This window comes from Cucurbita pepo, chromosome 11 (assembly GCF_057944985.1).
Source record: "Cucurbita pepo subsp. pepo isolate OVF chromosome 11, ASM5794498v1, whole genome shotgun sequence".
In the NCBI taxonomy this organism is placed as follows: Eukaryota; Viridiplantae; Streptophyta; class Magnoliopsida; order Cucurbitales; family Cucurbitaceae; genus Cucurbita; species Cucurbita pepo.
In genome coordinates, this window is record NC_141808.1 from 7,438,963 (window position 1) to 7,458,387 (window position 19,425).

Genomic DNA, 19,425 nt, shown 5'->3' on the forward strand with positions numbered 1-19,425 from the left:
ACGATACTCTATGTTTGTGGTTAGTGGTTGAACATGGTATTTGTATGTTCAACTATAAAACCAAATTGTATGATATTTGCTACACATGGCCGGCTAAATGAATATAAAAAATCGATATATCCATGAATTGGAGGGTTTTGATTATGATATTATAATAAATCGATATAAATTTGATACGGTGTATAAGTTTTAATGAATTATATTATTAAGATTTGTTAAGGTATTTCAATGCATAAAATACTTATTTATTAATCTCTTCCACTTTGATCGGAATTATTTTGCCTCATTTATCGAAATCTCCCATCATTTTTTCGAACATAAATCAAACTCAAATATGACAAGAATACAAAACCAAATTAACTTTCTTTCTTTTTTTATTAGTTATAAAATTTAAACATCTCATTAGCTTTTAATGTTACGTTACTTGTCTATATTATTTTGATGAAAATGGGTCCGATTTCAATGTTGGCACAGTCTCGAAGAATATCATTATTTTTATTTGCTAATCTATTTACTATGGAATTGTCAATTGAATTTATAGCCACCCAATCAAAATAATTCATTTTATAAGCTTGTTCAAATTGACATGATTAGTGTCACGGTCTTACATCAATCGCATAATGGAATTTGTTTATTACGACTCTCAAGTGGTCCGATGGGCGACACTCGCATAATAAACTCAGTTTAGTTTGACCCGCAAATGCTTCCACTAATGAGAAACTGTCGTATTATTACCCCTAAGGATAAGGAAGGATAAGTAGGTAAACAAAGAAATGGTGCAAAACTATATTACCCCTAAGGATATCTAACTATGGTTCATGACCTAAAAGACCTCCAAATGCTATTAAATTATGTGGTAGACCTTATTGTGTGATGTCTGAAGATGTGATGATGTTTGAAAGTTATTGGAACACATTGATTAGCAAAACCAAGAATTAGAGATAAAATGACCAAAATGCCCCTAGGACTAGTTATTTAAATTCAAGGTCTATATGTGCTCCAAATGACTTGCTACTTCTTTTAAGGCCTATTGGTAAGAACAAGGAGTTATGTTCAATGGTTCAAGTTGATTAGAGCAAGCTTGGAACCTAAAGCAAGTTAGGACCAAAGAAACACCTAAAGGAAACACCTCAAGACATAAAAGTCAAGACCCTTCTAGAATCCTCTAAGGAATTCATTATGAATGTATGACCTTCTAGAACAACTCATGTTTGTTACTACGATGTATTCATATGTTTACGAATGCATGTTATAACTTATGCCTCAAGAAATTATGAACCTTAGAAACTTACAAGAATGAGAATCAAGAACAATATAGCTCCTTTCAAAAACTATAGAGAGAATACTTTATTGAATCCTAGAACAAATGCAAAATCTAAGCAATAGTTGGGTAACATAACCATTACCTCATATACTACAAACTCTGAAAATACTTTACAGGTTCTTTCCTATTATCGATGTTACTCCCTTCCCTGTTTGATGTTAACTTCTTGACAGTAATGGCCTGTTCAGAATGCATCACTGCCTTGTATACAGTCCCGCCATAAGCACATATCTCGTGAAAAGTAATAGTGGCCTCAATTAGATCTTGGGAAGAAATTCTTTCCTTAGGTGGGAAATAGACATCCAAATCCATAGATTTTCTTTCCTTATTTTGCTCCATTTTGAATGGATGTCTCATGCAATATAAGATGATCATAATTAGAACGATAGAAACTCCACCTACCTTAAAAGATGTAGACGATTAATCTCCATTGCAGTTGTCAAGAGGTCCACCACAGAGCCCCTCTTTGTCAATGAATCTACTAGTGGGCATGTTCTGAAAAAAAGTTTTTGAGGGGATCGGATGTCTCACGTTATGCTATATTGCTATGCCATAGCAAAATTAGTAGATTTGTACTCAAAATAGAATGATTGTTCTTCAACTAGGTATACTTTTTACGACTAAAACTTCTATTTCACATTTGTTAAATTTTATTATTCTCTTTCCAAAGTTCCTTACATATTAACTAACATTTTGTTTGTCAAGAAAAACACATTAGTTTGATTAAAAAAAAAAAAAAAAAAAACTCAACAAAAGATCAATTGAATAACTACTAAATTTATGTAATATATATAATATTACAATTAGTAGAACAAAAATATATTTATCTATATAATAATTAAAAAAGATTTTAAAGTAATATTCTTGTCAATTCATCTCAAATTTTATATTATTTTACTTTTTTTTATTCTTTTTTACTTTGAATTTATTAAATTTTGTTGAAAAAGTAATTTATGAAAAAACAATACTATGTGAATAAGTGTGACTTCTGAGTAAATTATGGGTACATGAATCACCTAAGATCACATCCTTATAAGAGCGACCGTGAGGATAAGATGACTAAGATATGTTTAAAAGACTTGAAAGTCACTACCTATACAACCAAGGAGCAGCTTCATTTATGGTAGCTCAATCGTAGGACCACATGGTTAAGCATGCTTTACTTGGAGCAATTATATGTTGGGAGACCTTTTAGAAATTTTCCTAGGATGCATGTGAATGAGGACAAAGTGATAACTATCTAAAAGTAGAGTCATATCAAGTCTTTTTGGAGTTAATATTGCACTCTTATTCACCATTTTCTCATTTATAACCACATTTATTCTACTTTGTGAGCATGAAATCGTTTATTGCGGTCCAACGTGAAAAAAATATGATTTGGCATAAATCGATCTTAATTGTATATTTAATTGAGTTATGTGGTAAAATTTCAGACATTTATGCTAAACCATGTGGGAGTAGCGAATTTGGAAACAAATGGGGGATGACATGGAAATGATAAATCCACGTTAGCAGTCCAAGTGGGTCATTGACTACCCAATGAGAAACATCCTATGTGTACTACTTATTTCTTTTCAGCCCTAAAGGGGAACCCATGCTCGATATAAGAGGAAAAAGAAAACCAAGAGAAAAAGAGCCACATTTTGGGGAGAAAATCGAATTACACAGCAGCAGCTTGTGCTGCAGTGAAATGCTGTGAAACCAGAGGAGAAGAAGAAAACCCTAATCCAGCAGCTGTTGACAGCAGAAGGAAAAGGAGACCAACAAGGATTGATTAGGGCAAAGAGGTGGACGTGAGAGCTCAAGAGAAGGGAACTTCCATTGACGAACGACAAAAAACCGGGATAACTCTCTATTTCCTATTATCTTTCCTTATTCCATCAATTTTACATGATGATGATGCGGATTTCTTCGTTTAGTTCAATTTGTATGGAAAGCTAAACTTAATAGGGGAGGCGAGAGAGTTTTATATAGTTTAAGTATGTTGACGATATGATTTTAGTTTATTAAAGAGTTGTTGTTAAAGATTTACATGTATGTTTAATTAGCTACTTTACATACATAGTTGTTCTCTTATTCGGGAGAAGAGAGGGAGCAATGAAATCCTCTTTAATACTCTAGTTCCGTAGCAAGGAGACTTGAAGGGTAATAGAAGGGTTAGAAATAATTCTTCTCCTAGAGCCTTGTTAATAGAAATTACAACGATTATGGAAATAATCACCATTCATGACCCTCGGATGTGGGCTTGAGAATCTATTAAAAGGAACTAAAATCTACCACAAAACTCAACAACTTATCTATTTAATCTCTCTTAGCCGAACCTTCCTCATTATAGTTGATTTTCTCATCATTTTCTGTTTTTCGACAGCAGTGACACTCTGTTTTAGTTTTGTTTAAACAGTTAAAATCTCCAACACCCATTTGAATGTTACCCAAAAACTCACTTAGTTTCCAGCGATAAAATTAACCAAAAAGATAGGTTCCCTGTGGAATCGATAATTTACTTATTACTTGCTACTTGTGATAGTGTATACTTGCACTTATTCTTGTGAATTTTACATCATTTTATTATATACATCCACAAGCAATCAAGTTTTTGGCGCCGTTGCCGGAGAACCTAATTTGGTTATTTTACTTGTTGTAGATTTTGTGAGCGGGAGCCAACAAGAAGTCATAGTAAGCTGAGTGTTCCTACTGCTGTATTTACTGCTGAAGAATTGAGTTTACTGTTGCAAAATTCTGTGTATGAACCCACCTACGAGTTTGGAATTTATTTTGGATCCTGAAATAGAGAGAATATTTAGACGAAGGTTGAGGGAGAAAAAGGAAATGACAAAACAGAATATACAGCAAATGGCCCAACTAAATCGGGAGTTTGAAAATCTAGTGATGATGGCTAATCAAGAGAGAATTACTGCCAATGCCATTCATTTAGCAGATGACATAGAAAGAGCGATCCGAGCATATGCACACCCAGCTGTGGAAGAGCTAAATCCGTGCATCATTATACCCGAAATACAAGCAACCACGTTTGAGCTAAAACCTGTGATGTTTCAAATGCTGCAAACCATTGGGCAATTTCATGGACTACCGTCGGAAGATCCTCACCTACACCTAAAGTCATTTTTGGGAGTTAGTGACTCATTTCGATTTCAAGGAGTGGATAAAGATGTGATTAGACTGAGCTTATTCCCATATTAATTGAGGGATGGTGCTAAATCATGGTTGAATACCTTAGCACCGGGAACAATTGATTCGTGGAATAGTCTAGAAGAGAAATTTTTTATCAAGTATTTCCCACCCACGAGAAATGCACGGTTCAGAAATGAGATTGTTGCTTTTCAATAGTTTGAAGATGAGACACTAAGTGAAGCTGAGGAGAGATTTAAGGAGATGCTTAGAAAGTGTCCTCACCATGGACTACCTCATTGTATACAAATGGAGACTTTCTACAATGGATTAAATATTGCTACTAAACAAGTAGTTGATGCTTCCGCCAATGGAGCTATTTTGTCAAAGACATACAATGAAGCATATGAGATTTTAGAGAGAATAGCATCTAACAATTGTCAATGGGCCGATGTGAGAAGCAACCCAGGAAGGAAGACTCAAGGAGTACTTGAAGTTGATGCTTTGTCCTCTATCAATGCTCAACTAGCTTCGGTGACTAATATTTTACAAAATCTAGCGTTGGGACAAGACTCCATGATCAAAGCACCAGTCCATACAGCTGCTGTAATTAACCAGACAACAGCCGAATCTTGTGTATGTTGTGGAGAGGAACACACCTTTGATCAATGTTCAAGCAATCTGACCTCAATTTTCTATGTTGGGAATCAAGTTAGTCAAGGCAACCCAAAAAATAACCCCTTCTCAAATACTTATAATCCGGGGTGGAGAAATCATCCAAATTTCTCATAGAAGGGACAATGCTCGTACAACCAACAAATGCCCCTTAAAGCAAATTACCCTCCGGGTTTTGGATTACAAAATCAATTGACATATGGTTCTCAACAAGCCACCACCACCCAAGGGGAAGGAACTAGCCAAGCTCAACACATATCGGGAATATCGCTTTAGAGCCTAATAAAGGAATATATGGCTAAAAATGATGCTGTGATACAAAGTCAACAAGCATCATTGCGAAATTTGGAAGTTCAAGTAGGTCAATTAGCAAATGAGTTACGAAATAGACCTCTTAGTAAGCCTCTACTCCACCCGTTGTGAAGCCTCCTAAAACAGACATCAGTCAGCAGTGGACAAGAAAGCAAAATATACACACCAACACCTCCTTTTCCACAAAGAATAAAAAAAAAAAAGAAGGAAGAAGCCAACTTTGAGAAGTTCATGGACATATTTAAGGAAATTCACATAAATATACCATTAGTTGAAGCTTTGAAGCAAATGCCAAATTATGTGAAATTCTTGAAGGATGTGCTCACCAATAGAAGAAAGTTTGAAGAATTCAAGGTGGTACCATTGAATGAAGAGTGTAGTGCAATATTGAAAAACAAGATCCCGCTAAAGGAGAAAGACCCCGGTTCATTCACAATTCCAATATCAATAGGAGGGAAGAAGTTAGGTCGAGCATTATGTGATTTGGTATCAAGCATTAATCTAATGCCGCTGTCTATTTACAAAAAGTTAAGTATTGGTGAAGCTAGACCAACTACAGTCACTCTTCAACTGGCAGATCGATCTTTCACTTATCCCGAAGGAAAGATTGAGAACATCTTAATTCAAGTTGACAAATTCATATTTCCTGCAGATTTTATCATTTTAGATGATGAAGCCTATCATGATGTTCCAATTATTTTAGGGAGACCATTTTTAAAGACCGGAAGAACATTAGTCGATGTCTACAAAGGAACCATCACATTAAGAATGGGTGACCAAAAAGTTGAATTTAACATCAATGACAGCATGAAATATCCAGCAGTGACAGAAGAATGCTCAGCAGTGTATGAATTGACAGAACAACCAGCGACCGAGGAATGGGATGATGGGGAAAGCGGGCAGGAAGAAGACAGCAGCTGAAATTACAGAATAGAACCGTTACCAGATTTAGGTGAATTTAGCACAGCTTTTGAGTCACTAGAATGTGAGGGAAGAAAGAATTCACTGATGAGACCATCTATTGAGGAAGCGCCGCAGCTGGACTTGAAACCACTACCACCTAACCTTAAGTATGCTTATTTAGGTGACAAGAAGACACTACCCATCATCATCTCAGCGACACTATCCTCGACTCAAGAGGATATGCTCCTAGAAACATTGAAGAAGCACAAGGGGGCGATAGGTTGGACATTGGCGGATATAAAAGGAATTAGCCCTTCACTATGCATGCACAAAATACAATTGAAGGAAGGAAAAGTTAAGTCCATTGAGCAACAAAGACAATTAAATCCCATGATGAAGGAGGTTGTTAGAAAGGAGATTCTCAAATGGCTAGATGCTGGAATAATTTATCCAATTGCAAACAGCAGCTGAGTCAGTCCTATTCAATGTGTTCCGAAGAAAGGAGGGATAACAGTAATGGCAAATGAGAACAATGAGTTGATCTCCACTAGAATAGTGAATGGATGGAGAATTTGCATGGATTATAGAAGGCTAAACAAAGCGACACGTAAGGATCATTTTCCTTTACCATTCATTGATCAAATGCTTGATAGGCTTGCTGGAAAGTCACATTATTGCTTCTTGGATGGTTATTCGGGATACAATCAAATTACAATCAGTCCAGAAGATCAAGAGAAAACTACATTCACATGCCCATATAGAATTTTTGCCTTTAGACGAATGCCCTTTGGACTATGTAATGCTCCAACGACATTTCAACGTTGCATGATGGCCATTTTTACAGATATGGTAGAAACATTTATGGAGATATTCATGGATGATATTTCGGTTTATGGAGAATCTTTTGAGACTTGTTTGTGCAATTTAGGGAAGGTTCTACAAAGATGTGAAGAGAAGAATCTTGTACTGAATTGGGAAAAATGTCATTTTATGGTCAATGAGGGAATAGTTTTAGGCCACAAGATCTCAAGAAGAGGAATAGAAGTTGATAGAGCCAAGATAGAAGCTATTGAAAGATTGAATCCACCTACGTCAGTTAAAGGTATAAGAAGCTTTTTGGGCCATGCAGGGTTTTATAGGAGGTTTATTAAAGATTTCTCCAAGATTGCAAAACCATTGTGTAGTTTGTTGGAGTCAAATAGAAAATTCGTTTTTGACAAACAATGCATGACTGCCTTCCAAGCATTAAAGACAGCGCTGACCACAACTCCTATAATGTCAACACCCGATTGGAATTCACCATTTGAGTTGATGTGTGATGCTAGTGGCCATGCTGTGGGGGCAATGTTAGGACAGAAAAAGGGGAAGGTACTTCATCCTATGTATTATGCCAGCAAAATGTTGAATGAGGCTCAAGTGAATTATACAACAACTGAAAAAGAATTGTTGGTCGTAGTATTCGCTGTTGAAAAGTTCAGAGCTTATTTATTTGGAGCGAAGGTGAAAGTGTACACTAACCACGCAGCAATCAAGCACCTAATGATGAAACCGAATGCCAAGCCAAGATTAATTAGATGGATTCTACTATTACAAGAGTTCGAGATAGAAATCGTGGACACGAAAGGAGCTAATAACCATGTAGCAGATCACTTATCTAGAATGGAGAACATGGAAGAAAAGGTCAATAGCAAAGAAATTGATGATGCATTTCCGGATGAACGGCTGCTTGGGATAAACAGCAGTAGCAGAATGACAGCAACTCCATGGTATGCAGACATAGCAAAATTTTTTGCTTGTGCCATCATACTCGAAGAGAAAAATTATCAACAAAGGAAGAGGTTTTCCATGAATCCAAAAGTTACATTTGGGATGAACCAAGGTTTGAATTAGGGCTTGGATGGAGTCACACATTAACCTAGTATTAGCATCTACTCCACCCGCTGGGGGTGTAGCTTCAGGTGCTACTTGGAGTGGTAGGGTAGGCTAGGGTGGAGGTTCTACTTGTTGTGGAGGCTCTACCGGTGGTGGAGGCTCAACTTGCAGTGGAGCTAGAGGAGGTAGCTCAACTGGTGGTAAGAATGGGGGCGGTGTAACTGTTACTGACCCAGTCTCTGATCTTTCTTGAGGTGGGCCCTCTACTGCCACACCTCGTCCTACTTCTCTTCGACGGGGTCGCCCCCATCCTCGTCTTCCTCTTCCTCTTCCCCTTTCTCTTCCTCATCCTCGTCCTCTAGGCATGGTTCTATAAACCAATATAAGGTTGCTTAAGTCTAAGGCCTTAATACTATGCATATACATAAATAACAATACACACACTATACAATACATCGTAACGCCAAAGAAGTAAACATTCATCATGCTAAACATCATATCATACCACCAACAAAATTACTCAGCATGCAACATATGACATCATACTCTTAAATAATAAATACGTGAAATATCACAACCATTTCAGTAATGTCCACATAAAAAAATGCATGCGAGTTTTAAAACGTTTCTCTTTTCTTATCTTATGCAAGGCGTACCTGACGGTGTCGGGGCATCGACGTTGGGACCGTGTAGTGTGCCAAGCCTACATCGTAGGCTAGTCTATAGAATCTAAAACCTAGAGCTCTGATACCAACTGTAACGACCTTAAATTTCCACATATCTAGAGTCGCCACTAACGAATCATGCTCATCTCTAATGAAGAATAAAAATCTAAGAATGCTAATCTTTATTAGCGGAAAAATTTAAAACTTCAAAACATTGGAAAACATTGCCGGACTTACGTGTTTCAAACATCATGCTGGAGTTCAAAAAGATAAAAAAAAAACGATTACAAATTAAATAATATAAATGAATGAAATGCAAACGCCCTATCCTAACCAAGACTTAGGAATTTTAAATATGCAACTATCCTATGCACGCGCCATAGTCTCTGATCACGACGCCACCGTTAACCATACATGGGAGTCTTGCCTTTACCTGAAAAATAATATGGCACACGGCCTGAGTATTTCGAAGAAATATTCAGTAAGTGACCCCACTATTGGGGTCATGCTATTGCAAACACATGCAATCATGAATTAGGGACCTATCTCTAATCATCTTAGGGGTGGCCTCCAGTCTCAGACAAATTGGATTTGTAGTACTTCCCTACACACGACTCACACATACGAGTGTGAATCCCCAGGGCGCTCGCACACCCCCTGGACCCTCTGGTCCAGCTAATATATAGCGACGTCCGGAGGTCAGCGGAACCCCATAGTGTCATACGCCTCATGAACACCCTCATCCGTGCGCATTCGCACCTATGCGCATTCGCGCTCATCATAAGGTGCGCGTCCGCACTCATCATCTCTAGGGGAAGTAGCCCTATGCTTATGAACATACAATATGCATGAGGTCTCTCTAAATCCATCGTAATGTCTCTTCCGACACAACCCTCTAGTCTCATCTCTTTGTTACTCTAGGTAACACATGCTCGTGGGTATTTATATTAATATCATATTCAAGCTCTTAGGGTTGTGTCCTATGTCGATCTAACGACATGATGCAATATGGCACTCATCATCATCTAGCATGCTCAATATGGAAACCATCATCATATTAAGGTAAACATCATGCAATCATCATACTCATCATATTGCCACAAAGTGCATCAAACATATCAAGTACATCATTCATAAATATGTATATACTGCACATATCATCAAGCATCGTAATCCACACATCATCATAACTCATACAATTTTTTAGCCTATCCTATAGTAAGGCCACTTACTTGGTTGGCCTTGGCCGAAGTACTCCCTAAATAGATAAACGTAAGCTCCCATTCCGTAAGAGCTGCTTCCTACGTCACCGGGGTTTGTTTTCTATCACACTGTTCACCACTTTCTGTTAGTATTTCACAATTAATTTCCCTATAATTCAATAAATGTGAAATACGGCTCTAAAACAGCCTCGGATACCTTAATCGGGGCCGAAAACAGATCTGGGAGGGTCGAAACAGTGGAAACCAGGCTGAAAAAAGATGAGCCGAGCCGAACAGCCGCTAGAGCGTCGCTGGAGGGAGCCTCAGCTGTTTACGCCGCACCGAGCCGAGCCGAGGGACTGCTAGTGCCGCTATGTGACACGTGGCAGCAGTAGAGCGAGCCATGTCGTGTGGTAGCGTCCGGTCAAAGTGCGGGTCGCAGTCTGGTTTAAGTCGTGGTCTGGGTCGCGGGTTGCGGAGGCTACTAGGCCAAGACTATCGTCGGGCCTCGGCTTATTGGGTTGGGCCAAAAGTTTTTTTTTTTTAGGTTGCAGGTCGGCTCGATTGGACCGATGGTCTGGTCTCGGGTTAGTTCAACTAAATCGTAGCTTCTGGGCTGATTTGAGGTTTGGGCCACTGTAGTTGGGCTTGGCCGAAGGCAGAGGCCAAGGGAAAGAATGGGCTGACTCTCTCGGGTTTTTGGTTCGGGTTGACCCGAATCCGTGGACTGATGGTGTTAATATAACACATGCGGAAGCAATTTGGATCTTAGGCACTTTTAGTACATGAATTATAGTAAATAACTAGCATGTTCATAAGTATTAAAACTTAATGAGTTTAGATACTAACCTTTTGTAGTTCAAACTCCTTTTTCCTCACGAACCGGTTTCGAACCACCACTAGTGTCTTCTCCACTATTCTCCGGCCTTAGAACGGGATTGTGGAATCCGGTGAGTGACTAAACTTGGGAGGGATTTTTTATATGTGAAGAAAGTGTTTGTGAGAGGTTTTTTCTCAAGGTTTTTCACCAAGAAGAAGAACACCTTCCATGTACCATGATCACTCTATTTAAAGAGTCATGTTTGAGATTATGTGGCAAGCATGCTTGTTTGAGTTAACCAAATTTTGACACTCAAAATTCAACTCAAACTTGTGGGGTTTATTTGGCAAGCATGCAAGTTTGGTTAAACCAAATTTTGACACCTCAAAATTCCACTACCATGGATTTTTCCATTAAATGAAGTCAACATTTTGACTTTCTTCCTTTTAATTCAACAATTTATTTGAATAATGAATTTCAAATTAAAGTAACATTAAATGATTAATTAAACTATTTAATTAATTCAAATGCCAATCCCAATCAATTCCGACACATAATTGATTAAGATATTTAAATCTTATTTAAATATCTCAGATCCTCTCTTTTTATTTAATGCGGTTAAATATATCGTATATATGTAGTGCATATTCCCTAATTTGAATTCGAACACATCGAAATCACTCGTCACATTGTTCTATGGTTTAGTCCGACATGAGCTAGCAGAGTGACCTAATGGACTTATAGATCATGGGCTCCAACGATCCAAGATTAACCGGTTAAACTCATTAACCTTGTTAACCAACATTCGTTAACTACTAGGACACTCCACTATAGCCTAGTAGTTGCACTCCCCTCACTATAGATATATTTATGTCCATTTGATATAACCATGATTAGTAAGTCGATCCTTCACAAGTTGTTCGTAACTAGAGCTGGGTCAATTTACCGTTTTACCCCTAAAGTTACTTCTTGTTCCTTATGTCTCACTGATCCTCTAATGAATAATTGATTTGTGGTCCAACCAGTAAACCGAATCCCTCTCAGGCTAATGAGAGGGTGGGGCCCCTTGTTCAAGACCTGAAGTCAGTGTTTAAGGGAACTACCTCTCTTCTATCCTTAAAAGTGGGTAGGAGTGAATTCCATCTTGCACCCCACGTCCCCAGCCATTCACCCAGTCTTACCCCTGAAATGGGAGGCCTATTAAGTCGGCGAACTAGAGCCACTCTCACCCATGCAAATCTAAGGATAATTTCGAACAAACAGGAGTTCATGGTTAGCTCAGGATTAAAACCGAGTTACCTAGGTTATCGAATGAAAAGAAAAATCAGTCTCAACAGTAAACGACATTATAAAGTGAGAGTGGTTTTCTTCATGGTCCGATCTTATGCAATACTCATTGCATAGGACGCCCCCACTCACATGTCTCCACATGTACAATTTAGTGATCTCATTGTTTATATCATATACAAAAGTGGGCCGCATCCATAGTGTCCCCAGAATAAGGTACTCAGCTTTATCCTTATACTATAGATCATTTTGACTATATATACTTGAACTTGATTCACTCTTATGTCTCTACAGATAGTTCAAGTAATCATACTATAGATAGAGTGTTCTTAGTTTATTGGATTTAGATTAATGATCGTAAAGTTCACTTTATTCAATAACAATCTTTACTGAATAAACAACAATAATAACTTTATTGAAAATAGAATATGTTTTTGTTTACAAACTATGAGTTTTAGGACATAAAACCCAACAAACTCCCACTTGGACTAAAACTCTAGTGGGGTTTTATAACGTTGAGTAGAGAGAAATACCATAAACTAGGGCATCACATACTCATGCCTTTTCTCTCACTGGCGCTAGATTACATAACTCGTAGTCCTAGACTCACTAGGTGCCCTTCAAACACATTAGCCGTGAGGGCTTTGTAAATGGATCAGCAATGTTGTGCTCTGAAGCTATCTGTGTGACGATCACATCTTCTCGTTGCACAATCTCCCTTATGAGATGATATTTGCGCTCAATATGTTTTCCTCGCTTATGGCTTCTTGGTTCTTTTGAATTTGCAACTGCTCCACTGTTATCACAATAAAGAGTGACAGGAAGATGCATATTTGGAACGACTTCCAAATCAGTTAAAAACTTCCTAAGCCATACAGATTCTTTCGCTGCTTCACAAGCAGCAACATACTCAGCCTCCATGGTGGAATCAGCAATGCAACCTTGCTTTATGCTTCTCCATATTATTGCTCCTCCGTTCAGAGTGAAGACAGATCCTGATGTCGATTTCCTCGAATCTACATCGGTCTTAAAATCTGAGTCAGTGTACCCTGTAAGGATCATATCCTTAGCACCGTACATTAGCATATAGTCCCTCGTTCTCCTAAGATACTTGAGAATATTCTTAACGGCAGTCCAATGAACATGTCCCGGATTGGACTGATATCTGCTGACAATTTCCACAGCATAGCATATGTCGGGTCGGGTACATAGCATGGCATACATCAGACTACCGACCGCTGATGCATAGGGAATGTGTCTCATATCCTCAACTTCTTGAGGTGTCTTAGGACTTTGTTCCTTCGACAAATAAGCTCCATGCCTGAAAGGTAATAATTCTTTCTTGGAGTCCTGCATCTTATATCAAATCAACATTTTGTCGATGTACGATGCATGAGACAATGCTAGTGTTTTGTTCTTGCGATTCTGAACAATTTGGATTCCAAGAACAAATTGAGCCTCTCCGAAATCTTTCATTTGGAATTGTGTCGCTAGCCAATGCTTAATGTCAGTCAAAAATCCCACATCATTTTCAATGAGTAGGATATCGTCAACGTACAACACCAGGAAAACTACTGTAGAGTTGACACTCCTTTATAAACACAAGGTTCGTCAACATTCTGTTTAACTAGCTTGATCAACAACTCTTGTTGTTTTTTCAGTAGCTTCTTTTGAAATCTCACTTAATACTAGTTTGCTACGAGGTTGATGATTTCTTATGTGGTCTTCCTCTAAGAATGTAGCGTTTGTTAATACAAACACTCTATTTTCTTGAGGGTCATAAAACAAACCACCTTTCGTCTCTTTGGGGTATCCTACGAATAGACATAATTTTGAACGACGTTCTAATTTCTTGGAGTTTTGCAACAACACATGTGCTGGACATCCCCAAATTCTGAAGTGACGTAAACTACCTTTACGCCCTTTCCATAACTCATAAGGTGTTTCTGAAACACTCTTAGTAGGAACCATGTTCAAAATGTATGTAGCAGTCTCCACTGCATATCCCCAAAACGAATCGGGTAATTGAGTGAAACTCATCATAGACCGAACCATGTCTAATAGAGTTCTATTTCTCCTTTCTGATACACCATTTTGTTGAGGCATACCAGGGGCTGAGAGTTGAGACCTTATTCCATGTTCTATCATATAGTTCTGAAATCTTAAGTCCATGTACTCTCCTCCTCGATCTGATCGAAGTGTTTTAATAGTTTTACCTAATAGATTCTCAACCTCAGTCTTATACTCTCTTAATTTTTCAAGAGCTTCGAATTTGTGACGCATTAGGTAAAGATAGCCATACCTTGAATAATCATCAATAAAACTGATGAAATATTCATACCCTCCTCGTGCTTTGACATTCATTGGACCACAGAGATCTATGTGCACGAGTTCTAAGGTTTCTTTGGCTCTATAACCTTTTTTGGAAAATGATCGTTTGGTCATTTTACCCTCAAGACAAGACTCACATGTAGGTAAAGAGTTATCTTCTAACTTATTTAGAAGTTCTCTTTTAACCAATCTCTCAATCCTATTGAGATTAATGTGGCCTAGTCTTAAGTGCCAAAGATAGGTATTAGGAGAAATCTTTTGTCGTTTATTTTGAGTTTCGCTCGGTTTTAACATATATAAGTTGTTTTCTAGTTTTGTAGAACAAATATGAATACCACTTTTGCAAATGAACACTTCATTGATTTCAAAAGATACTTTATACAATTGTTATAATAAACAAGAGATAGATATTAGATTTCTATTCATTTCAGGAACAAAAAGTACATTATCTAATATAATGAATCTATCTCCAAAAACAACTTTAAATTTCCTACTGATCTTGCTGAGACAACCTCTTCTGTTCCAACCCTGAGTGTTATCTCGCTGTCCGCAAGCATTCTCCAAGAGCTAGTTTCCTGGTAAAAAGAACAAATATGATTAGTCGCCCCTGAATCTAGTATCCAAGTTGAGTTGTCATACTCTACTAAACATATTTCTAAAACGAGTAAATCATATTTACCTTGTTGTGTCTTTTCGGCTTTCTTCTGTGCAAGGTATTTTGGGCAGTTTCTCTTCCAGTGCCCGTTTTCATTGCAATGGAAACATTTTCCTTTATCTGCTTTTTGAACCTTGTGTTTGCGGTTAATAGGAATCTTATTTTTCCATTTACCCTTCTTCTTCATCAAAACACTTTTAGAAGTTGAAGGTCCAGACTTATTTTTTGGAGGACGATCCTCGTTTTAATTTCTTGGAGATAGCAACATTTGCTTCTCCTGTTTGTCCCTTGTTCGTTAAGAGGGAATGATAAGTCTATAGCTCATTGAGAAGAGTAGTCAAGTTATATTCTATTTTGTTCATTACCACATTGGTGCGGAATTGGAAGAAGCTCTTCGGAAGAGACATCATGATAAAACTGACTTGACTCTTCTCATCTATGACAGCTTCATTTTCTTCTGCCACATTGAAATGGACCATCATGTCCAGGACATGTTCTCTAACTGAGGTCCCTTCTTTCATACGGCAGTTGTAAATGTATTTTATGGCTTCATGTCTAAGGGAGAAGGACAGTTGTCCAAACATCCCTTTTAGAGATTCCATAATCTCTTTTGCAGTACCCATAACATCGTGTTTCTTAGCAAAAACATCAGATATGCTGGCTAGAATGTACACTCGGGCTTTGTCATTTTCTTTTATCCATCTGTCATACGCATCCTAAACTGTTCGGTTTGCATTTGAGCTGGGGTTTGGAGGACACTCCTCAGTTAAAACAAACTTTAAATCATCAATGACCAGTATTGTATTTAGGTTTGATTTCCAAGTTGTGTAGTTGTCGCCGTTTAATTTCTCAGAAGCGAGTAATTGTACTATTGAGTTTGTCATGCTGTTATATAAAGAAAATTCTATTAGTGATTTGACTTAATCCTGTTTAATCCAATCAGTTTTAGCAAATGTAATAATGTACCCAAATCATTATTAATTTGCAACGATACTTTAGTGAGTTAGAGCAACTGCTACCGAGGGGCAGTCAATCACTCATTCACTAAACCAAGACATCTTGACTTAAACACTAATTTCAGAATAACTCTGGTTTCTATAGTGTTTTATTTATCGTTATTTTGGTCAAGAATATACTAACTCTTAGTAATTCTTCGCAAGTGTGACCCACCAATTTCAGACCTCAGAGATCGGTCCCAACAACGCTATCGAATGAAAAAGCCAAAGTTGGGAATGGACCTAAGAAATCCTATCCATTTCTGGAGTTTGCGTTGTTTCGACTCCCATGTTACGACCCTCCGAATGGGTAGTTGCTCTAGGGCAACATGCAGGCGGAACATGTGAATCCCACGGTGCAACCTAGTGGTGGAGACCATAGGACGTGTTGACTTCCTTCTCCCACTTACTATAAATACTTTCTCTATTCACCTTGTTATTAACTCATGCAAATACCTTTCGAATGGAGGACGCTCCCAGGGCGACACGAGGCCGAGCATGAATCTCACGGTGTGAATTTTTCAGAGAGCGTGAAAAGGAAAATGATGTATTTCATATACCTTTTTCCTCCCACTAAGTATTTTAGACGGTTGGGTATACTCATTACTTAGGTATATTCTGGCTAATTAAATATAACCTAAGTCTAGGTGATTTTTCCAAAACATACATCACTCAAGCATGCTCATAAAACTGGGCTAACTAAGCTCAAGTACTGGTCCGATCTCCAGGTAGTAGGTGTTCCGTAAACCGTCAACTTAAGTACCTCCAGCCTTAGACAAGATCATGCCAGGTGAGCTTTCTTGTGAGCACAATTTTACAAGACATCGACCTATTTTAACTATTAAAATTGATCGTGCTCGGTTCTTAACCCTAAGTGAGCATGCACTTATCTTTATTATAGATTTTAACGTCTATCTAGTTTTATGACGTTGAAAATAACCTATAACATGCATCTAACATGCTTTATATAACAATTATATAATCATCCATTCCATGTAATAATATAACAATTTATATCTATCACTCATGGAACCCTAAACATGCATACTATACATTGTAACACTTATAACATACTTGGAATGCATGAAACATGCTTAGTCTATGGTGGGATTTTAAATCTATATGACATACTTTATGCATATACATGTTCTATTTAATTAAAACATACATTCATAATGCATAATTAATTAAACACACTAAAGTGGGTTGGATTTGGCATTTTAAAGCAAGCAATTAACTAAATTATTACATTAATAATTAAAAATAACTTGAGCCGCTCTCGAGGACCACGAACTGGGCGAACCAACCCTTAATAATGTTGAATCGGACCCCAACGGCAGAAAAAACACCCGAACCGCCTCTTCTATCTTCTTCGGTTCTATTTGTTATCTCTTCCATTTTCGATCAATGACAACCTAAAATGGACTCTAATGACTCCATAATTATTACAGACATTTTCTCATTCATTAAAGCTCATACACATTAGGCTTATTACAATAATTGTATCAAATGAAAGCATAAAAGAAAATGCCAAAACCAAAACCATCCACTTTAGCAACCACAAATTTCATTCATGAAATGGTACCCACCATGATCAAATTAATGTAAATAAAGTGCCTAAAACTTGCTCTGATACCAATTGATGGTGTTAATATAACACATGCGGAAGCAATTTGAATCTTAGGCACTTTTAGAACATCAATTATAGTAAATAACTAGCATGTTCATAAGTATTAAAACTTAATGAGTTTAGATACTAACCTTTTGTAGTTCAAACTCCTTTTTTCTCACGAACCGGTTTCGAACCACCACTAGTGTCTTCTCCACTATTCTCCGGCCTTAGAACGGGATTGTGGAATCCGGTGAGTGACTAAACTTGGGAGGGATTTTGTATATGTGAAGAGAGTGTTTGTAAGAGGTTTTTTCTCAAGGTTTTTCACCAAGAAGAAGAACACCTTCCATGTACCATGATCACTTTATTTAAAGAGTCATGTTTGCATGTTCATGCAAATTTGAGATCACCAAATTTTGACACTTAAAATTCCACTCAAATGTTTCGGATTATGTGGCAAGCATGCATGTTTGAGTTAACCAAATTTTGACACTCAAAATTCAACTCAAACTTGTGGGGTTTATTTGGCAAGCATGCAAGTTTGGTTAAACCAAATTTTGACACCTCAAAATTCCACTAACCTCGATTTTACCATTAATGAAGTCAACTTTTTGACTTTCTTCATTTTAATTCAACAATTTATTTGAATAATGAATTTCAAATTAAAGTAACATTAAATGATTAATTAAACTATTTAATTAATTCAAATGCCAATCCCAATCAATTCCGACACATAATTGATTAAGATATTTAAATCTTATTTAAATATCTCTGATCCTCTCTTTTTGTTTAATGCGGTTAAATATATCGTATATATGTAGTGCATATTCCCTAATTTGAATTCGAACACTTCGAACTCACTCGTCACACTGTTCTATGGTTTAGTCCGATATGAGCTAGCAGAGGGACCTAATGGACCTATAGATCATGGGCTCCAACCATCCAAGATTAACCGGTTAAACTCATTAACCTTGTTAACCAACATCCGTTAACTACTAGGACACTCCACTATAGCCTAGTAGTTGCACGCCCCTCACTATAGATATATTTCTGTCTATTTGATATAACCATGATTAGTAAGTCGATCCTTCACAGGTTGTTCGTAACTAAAGTTGGGTCAATTTACCGTTTTACCCCTAAAGTTACTTGTTCCTTATGTCTCACCGATCCTCTAATGAACAATTGGTTTGTGATCCAACCTGTAAACCGAATCCCTCTCAAGCTAATGAGAGGGTGGGGCCCCTTGTTCAAGACTTGGAGTCAGTGTTTAAGGGAACTACCTCTCTTCTATCCTTAAAAGTGGGTAGGAGTGAATTCCATCTTGCACCCCACGTCCCCAGCCATTCACGCAGTCTTACCCCTGAAATGGGAGGCCTATTGAGTCGGCGAACTAGAGCCACTCTCACCCATGCAAATCTATGGATATTTCCGAACAAATAGGAGTTCATGGTTAGCTCAAGATTAAAACCGAGTTACCTAGGTTATCGAATGAAAAGAAAATCAGTCTCAACAGTAAACGACATTATAAAGTGAGAGTGGTTTTCTTCATGGTCCGATCTTATGCAATACTCATTGCATAGGACGCCCCCACTCACATGTCTCCACATGTACAATTTAGTGATCACATTGTTTATATCATATAC

At 37.6% G+C, this 19,425-nt stretch overlaps 1 protein-coding gene and 1 non-coding gene across 2 annotated transcripts; one reads left to right on the forward strand and one right to left on the reverse strand.

The window, feature by feature from the left end:
• Positions 1-4,640: 4,640 nt before the first annotated feature.
• Positions 4,641-4,746, reverse strand: LOC147790201 (small nucleolar RNA R71). The gene has a single exon (XR_015423035.1). It is a non-coding gene; the product is annotated as a small nucleolar RNA R71 (small nucleolar RNA).
• A 982-nt stretch (positions 4,747-5,728) lies between these two features.
• LOC147790202 (uncharacterized) lies at positions 5,729-6,361 on the forward strand. Its single transcript, XM_087128296.1, has one exon. The coding sequence runs from the start codon at positions 5,729-5,731 to the stop codon at positions 6,359-6,361; it is 633 nt and encodes a 210-aa protein (XP_086984422.1).
• Positions 6,362-19,425: the final 13,064 nt, after the last annotated feature.

What these genes read in the sequence shown, in the direction of transcription:
- LOC147790202 (XM_087128296.1), top strand. Translation starts at nt 5,729, where the DNA reads ATGCCAAATTATGTGAAATTCTTGAAGGATGTGCTCACCAATAGAAGA.